The sequence below is a fragment of the Ornithorhynchus anatinus genome, chromosome 10 (genome assembly GCF_004115215.2).
Source record: "Ornithorhynchus anatinus isolate Pmale09 chromosome 10, mOrnAna1.pri.v4, whole genome shotgun sequence".
Classification (NCBI taxonomy): Eukaryota; Metazoa; Chordata; class Mammalia; order Monotremata; family Ornithorhynchidae; genus Ornithorhynchus; species Ornithorhynchus anatinus.
The window spans coordinates 52,321,544-52,331,527 of NC_041737.1; the positions used below are offsets into that span (position 1 = coordinate 52,321,544).

Sequence of the window (9,984 nt, forward strand, 5' to 3'; positions counted from 1 at the left end):
CACAGCTGATAGGTGGCGGGGTCGGGATCAGAACCCACGACCCCTGACTCCCAAGCTAACGAGTTAATAGGGGTTGCTCCCCGACCCCTCCCTCCCAGCCCCACAGCACTTATATAGAGAGCCGTAATTTTATTTATCTGTATTAATATCTGTCTCCCCCCCCCCAAGACTGCGAGCGTGTCGTGGGCAGGGAATGTCACTGTTTATTGTTGTAGTGCACTTTCCCAAGCGCTTAGTACAGTGCTCTGCACACAGTAAGGGCTTAATCAATACGATTGAATGAATGGACACAGTCCCTATCTCACGTGGGGCTCACAGGCTGAGTAGGAAGGTGGGTGGAAGGGTGGAGATTCATTCACTCAATCGGATCTCTGGGCCTCAGTTCCCTCATCTGTAAAATGGGCATTAAACCTGTGAGCCCCACGTGGGACACCCCGATCACCTTGTATCCTCCCCTGCGCTCAGAACAGTGCTTTGCACATAGTAAGCACTTAACAAATGCCATCATTTTTATCCTGAGCGCTTACAGTGTGCAAAGCACGGTACGAACCGTTTGGAAGGGTAAAACAATAAACAGATGCAATCTCTGCCCACAACGAGCTTTCAGAGGAGGAAAGGGGAGACGGCGGGGGGAGACTTGGGGGGCGGGAACATTGAGGCAGCGATTGAACCCCATCTCCCCATTCCACCCCCTCCCTTCCAGAGTACCTCCTACCCCGTCATACGCCTTTGGGGTCTGAAGTCATCAAGAGGAATCTATTACGGTAATAATCTGAGGTAATGATAACCGATGCTAATGTCAATAAACAGACCAACAGAGTTTGGTATGGATAAAGAAAAATCAGTACAAAATAGTGCAAGGATCAGTTTGGTGTGGATAAAAACAGATTACTGAGGATTTAAAGCAAGAGGAACTGGGAAATTCTTGGGCTTCTGCTACTCAAGAAAGCAGGAAAAAAAAATGCAGTTTGCCTGTGGGAAAAATACAAAAAACGTACTTCAACACAGACAGTGTATCCAAGGCCAGAAATGCATTTTCAGACAGTTTGTCAATCAGTCACAGTAGCTGCTGAGCAAATACTTAAAAGGTGAGCTCTTGTGGTTTTCTTTGTTCAACCAGATTATCCTGTATCTACCCGAGTGCTTAGTATTGTGTCTGGCACATAGTAAGTGCTTAACAAATGCCACAACTATTATTATTGTTATTGCGACTTGATGCTCATGTAATGTAATATTCCACATTACAAAGCCCAGTTTCTGCTTTCTAAACACCTGGGACCTGCGTTCTAATCCCTACTCTGCCACTTGTCTGTCGTGTGACCTTGGGGAAGTCATTTAACTTCTCCACGCCTCAATTACCTCATCTGTAATAGAGGGAGGGAGAACAGGTATTTTTCAGATGGGGAAACTGAAGCACAGGGAAGTAAAATGATTTGCCCAAGGTTACAGAGCAGGCAAATGGCGGAGCTGCGATCAGAACCCAGGTCTTCTGCCTCCCAGGCCTGGGCTTTTTCCACCAGGCCATGCTATTTCCCTAAAATATCTTCTAAATGAAGACTTCCCATGGACAGGAGGAAATACAAGATCGAAGAGCAGGAGAAAGATTAGGACTGAGATGTAGATTAAGGAGTCACCTGCACAGAAGAGGAAGCTGAAACCGTGTGAGCTGATGAGCTCTCTGAAAGAGTGAATGTAAAATGAGAAGGCAACCAAGAACTGCATTTCCCGTCAAGGGTGAAGAGAGGAAAAGAGGAAGACTCAACAGAGGAAACTGAGAAGGAGAAATCAGAGAAATTGGATGAGAAACCATCCAGTACGAACATATTAAATAATTAGGGTATCATTCATTCAATAGTATTTATTGAGCGCTTACTATGTGCAGAGCGTTGTACTAAGCGCTTGAATTAAGCCCTTACTAATGTGTCAAAAGTTGTCTTAAGCGCTGGGGTGTTAACTCTCATTTTACAGATGAGGGAACTGCACCATAGAGAAGTGAAATGACTCGCCCAAGGTCACACAGCTGACAGGTGGCAGAGCTGAGACAAGAACCCGGGTCTTCTGACTTCCGAGCTCGAACTCCTTCTCTTAGGCTCACAGCTTCTCATCTATGGACTCACAAGCTGCCAACCAAGAGGATTATTTCACTATACCAAGAAGGTGAAAGGGAAGTAATTAACATTTATAGTTTTATTCCTTGATTATAAAATGCGAGGGACTGTTTTTTACAGCAAATCCGACTCTCGGCCGTCCGAATCAGCCTTTAAACGGTCACGTTTCCATCAGTACTATTTTGTACTGATTTTTCTTTACCCATACCAAACTCTGTTGGCCTGTTTATTGACATTAGCATCGGTTATCATTACCTCAGATTATTATCGTAATAAATTCCTCTTGATTACTTCAGCCCCCAAAGGTGTATGACAGGGTAGGGGGTACTCTGGAAGGCAAGGGGTGGAATGGGGAGAAGGGGTTCAATCGCTGCCTCAGTGTTCCCTAAAGGTTTGGAATATAAGTTTGAGCAGCAAATCACAGCTTTCTTTATTATTTTTTTAAATGTTATTCGTTAAATGATTTCTCTGTGTCAAGCACCCTTCTAAGCTCTGGGGTAGATAGCAAGTTAATCAGGTTGGACATAGTCCCTGTCCCTCATGGGGCTCACAGTCTAAGTAGGAGGGAAAATAGATATTGAATCCCAGTTTTACAATTGAGGAAACTGAATCCCAGAGAAGTGAAGCGAGTTGCCCAAGGTCACACAGGAGTCAAGTGGCAGAACGGGAAATAGAACCCAGGTCCTCCAACTCCCACACCGGGGCTCTTTACACTAAGCCACGCTGCTTCGTGCTTCAGACTTCCCCAGAATCTCAAAATCACCCTCACTTCTGTGACTAAAAGCAAATCAAGCTTGGAAACAAAACAAAACGAGCCTCACAGTAGCTAATAACTCCCTTGTATCGTACTCTCCTAAGCGCTTAGGTCAGTGCTCTGCATAGAGTAAGCGCTCAATAGATGTAGTTGATTGATTGACAGCCAATGCACCCCATTTTAGCCACGATTAGGTAGGTGAAATTATGTCCTTTCCAGAGACCGAAGGGAGGCTGTGGTGATAAAGGATAAAGCAACTGACAATAAAAACGATCACAATTACAAAGGAAATCTTGGGTAATGGTAGGTAATGGGAGGATGTGCTTATCTTAGCTGGAGTAAATTATCCCAGAGGGCACAATTATGTTGCTAAGATTATAAAGCAGTCAATCGAAGGTATTTATTGAGAGCTTTCCGAGGGCTAAGCACTGTACTAAGGCCTACTCACTTTTTGCATACCGTGCCCCAGGGGCTCACACCACCCGCAGGGACATTGAGTGGGTGAATGTGGCTACGCTAACTACTAGTTCTTGATTCAATTCTTCCTGAGGTGTTCTCTATCCTGAAGGCTCAGAAATGAGTGCCTTGTGTTGTCCCTCGTCAGTAAGCCCTTGGGAAAGAATATCAGAAGCCAAACACCAGTTCCCTGCCCTCAAAGAGGCCGCCATCTAATTACACATCAACGGTTGGCCTCTTACCGCAGATCAGTTAATGGAGTAACAAGAAGTTAGAAGAACAAACCTAATTATGTCACCGGAAAACTGCTAGTGTGAATTGTATCGGGGCACAGCTGTAATGAAGAAAAACACGGCATTCTGTTGCCTGGCAGATTTATGAAATCCGTGGAGTCTTTTCAGTTTGCTATTCATGTAATAAAAGTGGCATTTATTAAGTGCTGATTATATGGTGAGTGCTGGGATAGATACAACATAGTGAGATCAGACATATTCGCTGTCCCCTTCATAGCTCCTGGAGAAGGGAGGCTCCGTATCTTATCATGACGATAATGATGATGGCAATAATAATCACCATTTTTGTTAAACTCTTACCATGTGCCAAGCATTCTACTAAGCCTGGGGTAGATGTAAGTTAATTAGGTTCCACTTGGGGCTCACCGTCTAAGGAGGAGGGAGAACAGGTATTGAATCCCCATTTTGCGCATGAGAGACCTGAGGCACGGAGAAGTGAAGTGCTTGCCCAAGGTCACCGAGCTGACAAGCAGAGGAGCCGGGTTTAGGACCCAGGTCCTCTGATTCCCGGTCCCGAGCTCTTTCCACTAGGCCACACTGCTTCATCTGTTACAGATGAAGGGACTGAAGCACAGAGCCACTTAGATGAAGAAACTGAGGACTCATTGTCCACTGAGTTCAATTCAGAAGACGGAACTTCTGGATGCCCGATTTATAACTAGGCGATTTGTATTTCGGCAAAAGATTGTAAATATGGGACCAATGCCCCTTTTATTACTATATGAAAAGCCCAGAGTGATCTGAGAAATTAAACAATGAACACTAAAAATTCTATATATAATTTCCAGAGGAACGTAAGCATTTCTAACCATTGTTTTTGTTCAAGACCAATTAAGGTTTCCAGATAAATCTAGCACTCAAAGAGTGCTCATTAAATGCCACTGGATCAATGGGTGAATGAGTTAGGAGGAGGAGGCCATGACCAGGACTATCTTTTTTTTAAAATGGTATTTGTTAAACACTTCCTCTGGGCCAGGCACTCGGTACCCCTGGTCCCCTCAGGGACCCGGACACCAACCCCCTCCCACCATCCCCAACCAGCCCCAACAGGATTGTCGCCAAAGATTCTACAATCTTCATATGATTTTATTTTCTAGAATGCCTGGGATTATAACTCCCTTCTGGCCTCTATCCCTCCTGACATCATCCCTTTTCGGCTTCCCACTCTTCAGTCTGCATTCGGATTTGTATCTTTTATTCCCATATTAATGAATGTCTCCCCTTTTAGACTGTAAGTTCTTTGTGGGCAGGGAACATGTCTACCAACTCGGTTATACTGTATTCTCCCAAGCGTTTAGTACCGGGCATCTGGGCACAGTAAGTGCACAATAAATACTATTGATCGATCGAATGATTCTCCCACATTTTTCCTTTTTCCAGAATCACCTTCACTCTCTGCTGCGGAGAAACACAGTGGAAGAACTTGGAGAGATTGGATCTCTCTGACCCGAGATCTGTTCTCTCCTCTCCTTCAAAATGGCCCCCTTCCCCTTCAAACCCGGCTCTGACCACACACCTATGTCCTCCAACGCCAACCTATTCGCTGTACCTTGATCTCGGCAATCTCGCCGCTGACCTCACGCCCACATCCTGACTTTGGCCTGGAACACCTTCCCTCTTCATATCCGACGGGCGATCGCTCTCCCCACCTTCAAAGCTTGATTAAAATCACATCTCCTCTAAGAGACCTTTTCTGACTAAGCCCTAATTTCTTTTTCTCCCACTCCCTGTTGGGTCACCCTTGCACTTGAATTTACGCCCTTTGTTCGCCCCCCACCCTCAGTCCCACAGCACTTATGTGCATATCTGTAATTCATTTATTTATATAAAGGTCTGTCTCCCCCTCCAGACTGTAAGCTCAGCGTGGGTGGGGAACAAGGTCTACCAACTCTGCTTATATTGCACTCTGCCATATGCTTAGTCCAGTGCTCTGCACTCGGTAGCACTCAATAAATATGACTGATTGATTATGGCCATATCTGTAATTTATATTAATGTCTGTCTCCCCAACTAGACTCTAAGCTCACTGTGAGCGGGGAAAGTGTCTACCAACTCTGTTACATCATATTCTCCCAAACGCTTGGTCTGGCGCTCTGCTCACAGACGGCGCTCAATAGATATGATGGATCAAATACGATTGACGGATTCCAGTCTCTCTAAGGAAGGCAGGTAGCCTGAGGCCGCATCCGGTCGGGGGAGCGGGGGGGGGGGGGGCGGGAGGAAGGCTTTTAACCCTTCTAGGCCCCAGAGAAGGATTCCTGGGTTCCATGAGGTTCTACAGGTCGGTTGCCAAGGTGACGGAGAGAGGTGGGATGGTAGTGCCGACAGGGAGGGATGGGGCTGGGGCTGGGGCTGGGACTGTTGCTCCTGTCCCTGGGAGAGCCACTGTGGGCGGGAGGCTGCCTGAGCTGCGATCCCAGCTTCATGGAAGAGATGGAGAAGCTCCTGGGGGAGATAATTCCCCAGGAAGCTCCCACTCACCCGGCCCTTTTGGAAAGGCAGCTCCAGGCCCTGAGGGACCCTGACCCCCAGGGCCTGGGGGTGGAGAGGAGACTGCGAATCCTGGGTGAGACCCCTGGCTGTCCGGAACCGAGAGATCCATCCACCAGTTGGTGTGGTGTTTACTGAGCGCCCACTGTGAGCCGAGTGCTGTGTGACCTCGGGCAAGGCCTTCACTTCTCTGGGCCTCAGGCACCTCATCTGTAAACTGGGGATGAAGACAGTGAACCCCATGTGGGACAGGGACTGTGTCCAACCTGATTACCTTGAATCTACTCCAGCACTTAGAACAGTGTTTAGCACATAGTAAGTGCTTAACGGATACCACTATTATTGTTATTAGTCTGCGCTTGGGAGAGTTGGGAGACATGGTTCCTGCTCTCAAGGAGTTTACAGTCTAGTGAGGAAGCTGGATATTTCGGTAAATTACAGAGAGAAGCAAGGGGCAGAATAGGAAAGAGGAAGAAAAATGGCCCGGGAAAGTTAATGTCCCTGAGGAAAGCAGGGAAAGGATGGAGAGGGTTAGAGAAGCTCTTGTCGGCTGTGTGACCTTGGGCAAGTCACTTCACTTCTCTATACCTCAGTTACCTCATCTTAAAATGGGGATTAAGACTGTGAGCCCCATGTGGGACACGGACTGTGTGTAACCTGATTAGTTTGTATCTACCCCAGCGCTTAATTCAGTCCCTGGCACATAGCAAGTGTTTAACAAATACCATTAAGAAAAAGAAGAAGAAAGGGTGAAAACAAGGATAGACAGGAACCAGGGAACCGTCTCTCCCTCACAGACGTCCGAGGAGCCGCGACACTGAGACTGTGGCTGAAGAAGAAGATTCTGGCCCTGAAAGAGGAGCCGCAGAAAGGTTGTGAAGGGGCAGGGGACGCGGGGAGACACAACGGGCACAGTCAGAGGCCGCAGCGTGACCCCGAGGGAAGAGCAAGAGGGAGTCAGAAGATCTGAGTTTTACTCCTGGCTCTGTCCCAACCTGCTGGGTGGCAGTGGGCGAATCACTTCACTTCTCTGTGCCTCGGTTTCCCCATCTGCATTAATATTAATGTCTGTCTCTCCCTCTAGAGCATAAGCTCTCTGTGAGCAGGGAACGTGTCTGTTAAACTGTTGTGTTGTACTTTCCCAAGGGCTCAGTACAGTGCTCTGCACACAGTAAGTGCTCAATAAATATGACTGTGATTGATTCAATATCTCCCTCCACCTCAGATTGTGAGCCTCTGTGGGACGGGGATTCATTCATTCATTCAATCGTATTTATTAAATGCTTACTGTGTGGAAAGCACTGTACTGAGTGCGTGGGAGAGTACAGTAGAACAACAGACACAATCCCTTCCCACAATGGGCTCACAGTCTAGAGGTGGTGTCAGAACTGCATATATCACATCTATCTCAGCCCTTGGCACAAAGTAAGCACTTAACGGTTGCCATAGTATTATTAGAAATCGTAATTCAGGGTCAGTCCTGGAAGGAGCATGACCTTAAGCGTCTCTTCTCTGCCCTCCAGGCGTGTTTATCCTCCAGGGCCAGTTGCTCCGCATCCGGGGTGAACTCAGGCTTCGGCTCCGAGAAGCCCTGAGGGCTTTTTCCAACCTCGGTAACAGAGATCTGCTCTTTGGCCCTTTCCCCACCATCCCCTAGTAGCTCCCTACAACCTTGGGAGGGAATATCGAGGGGGCGGAGGGGGCGGGGAGCGGGATTGGGAAGGGAAAGGAAAGTGAGGAGAGGTGACAGTCCTTTCTGGTTCCCTTTCAGCCTGTTCAGAAGACTGTAGTAAGTTGGGGAAAACCCCCACGGAAACGGGACCCCTCATTCCTGCCTCGAGGTCCCCTCCCCGGGCCACGCACCCCCCTGTCCGGGGCTCCTCCAGAGGCCTGGGGGCTAAGGAAGGTGGCCACTGCTTCGAATGAGGCTTGAGGCCTGGGCTCCCCTCCAGCCCCTGGAGGCTCCACCTCCTCCTCTTTGCTCTGAACCCCCCTCAGAGGAGAAGAGAGAGAGAGAAAGAGAGAAAGAGAACCCTCTCCACTTCCTGCTCCCCATTCCCTTCAGCTCAGAGCCAGGAGTTTCCCCGTCAGCCGTGCCAAGAGGGTGACGGCGTTACCTAGAGACTCAGACCCCTCCTTCAGGTTCCTTCTTCAGTCCCTCGGACCTACGCCCTCTAGCCCAACCCTCTCTCTGGTTCCTGTGGATGGGACCCAGGCGATCCTCCTCCCCCCCTCTCCCCAGCGCTGAACGAGGGACCGGTCCTTGACTGCTGGACGTGTTTGCGGATCAGCACTTCATGCTTCAAAGGAGAACTGTGTGGAGGTGGAAGGGGCTCCGGGAAGGAGGAACTGGGGAGAAGTTGGGGGGGGGGATTGGGCTGAAAAGGGGGCCTTGGTGGGGGGAGGTGGGCAGGTCCCGGGCCGAGGAGGGGGAGGAGGGTCCCAGGGCCTCTCCTGAGTGGATCCACGGCCGCTCCCACACAGATGAGAATCCCTGGGTGGCTGAGGAGCGGGAAATCTCCCTGTTCCTGGTGCTGTTGGTGGAGGCCGTAGTACTTAGCTCTGCTGTGCTACTGTGAGTCCTTGCTATTTCCTGGGGGGCTCTCTTGGGGGGGGAGGGGGGAGGCAGCGAGGGGCTACAGTGAAGAGGAATGGGGGGCCGAGTCCTTGAGGGGATTGGGAGATGGGAAGCACCATGGCATAGTGGAAAGAACCCGGGCCTGAGGGTTAGGGGACCTGGGTTCTAATCCCAGCCCTGCCATTCACCTGTAGTGTGACCTCGGGCGAGTCACTTCACTTCTCTGTGCCTCAGTTCCCTGAGCTGTAAAATGGGGATTCCATACCTGTTCTCCCTCCCGCTTAGACTGGGAGCCCCAGGTGGGACAGGGGCCGTGCCTGACCAGCAGCAAGGCGTAGTGGCTAGAACAGGGGCCTCGGAGTCAGAAGGTCATGGGTTCTAATTCCAGCTCTGCAATTTGTCTGCTCTGTGACCTGAGGCAAGTCACTTCACTTCTCTGTGCCTCAATTACCTCATCCGTAAAATGGGGATTGAGACTGTGAGTCCCAAATGGGACAGGGACTGTGTCCAACCTGACTTGCTTGTACCTACCCCAGCACTTAGTACAGTGCCTGACACATAGTAAGCGCTTAGCAAATATCACGTCATCTTGTATCCACCCCAGCATTTAGTACAGCGCTTAGCACACAGAAATAGCGCAATTATTCTTGGTACTATTATTGGATGTTGAGAGACTATGCAGGGGGAAGTTGTGGGAGGGAGTTTGCCTAAGGGTTTTGGTGGTCCTATCTTCACAGATTTCTTCTTTGTGTCTCTCACCGGAAGAGAATGAAGGCGCTCCGGGCGTCCCGGCACAAGAAGGCTGAGGAGAAGTGATGGGAAGCTGGGGCTGGCACCCGGAAGGGAGTTTCAGTCCCACAGATTTAGGAAAATTAAATCACGTAACAATCACAGCCCTCTCTTGGGAATTCTATGACCGAGCGCGGACTATTTGGCCAGCAAGAAGTGATAGATTTAATCTGCCCAGCAATCGATCAATCCTATTTATTGAGATCTTACGGTATGTAGGGCACTATACTAAGCTTTTGGGAGAGTACAATAGGACATAATAACAGAGTTGGTAGAGACTTTTCCTGTCCACAACAAGCTTACAGTCTAGAGATGGTTTGGATGAAGAACTCGAGAGCAAGAGCACGCTCACAAATGCGCAGATGATACTAAATTGGGCAGCGATGCTAACCCTCTGGAAGACAAAAATAAAATTCAAAGTGATATAGACAAACTGGAACAGTGGCCTGGCAAAAGCAGAATGAAATTCAATAGCGTTAAGTGCAAGGGAGCTGAAAGACAGGCTACATAAATAGA

At 48.9% G+C, this 9,984-nt stretch overlaps 1 protein-coding gene across 2 annotated transcripts; it reads left to right on the top strand.

Annotated features, from left to right (window-relative positions):
- The first annotated feature begins 5,924 nt into the window (after positions 1-5,924).
- Positions 5,925-9,572, top strand: IZUMO3 (IZUMO family member 3). 2 transcript variants are annotated; one of them, XM_007659033.3, is made up of 7 exons: positions 5,925-6,177; positions 6,899-6,973; positions 7,625-7,714; positions 7,873-7,890; positions 8,344-8,424; positions 8,586-8,676; positions 9,417-9,572. In XM_007659033.3, exons 1-7 carry the CDS (start codon positions 5,946-5,948, stop codon positions 9,493-9,495), a joined length of 666 nt encoding a protein of 221 aa, XP_007657223.2. In that variant the 5' UTR covers positions 5,925-5,945; the 3' UTR covers positions 9,496-9,572. The 2 variants fall into 2 exon arrangements, with proteins under 2 accessions (XP_007657223.2, XP_007657224.2); XM_007659034.3 differs by lacking the exon at positions 7,873-7,890.
- The last annotated feature ends 412 nt before the right edge of the window (positions 9,573-9,984 follow it).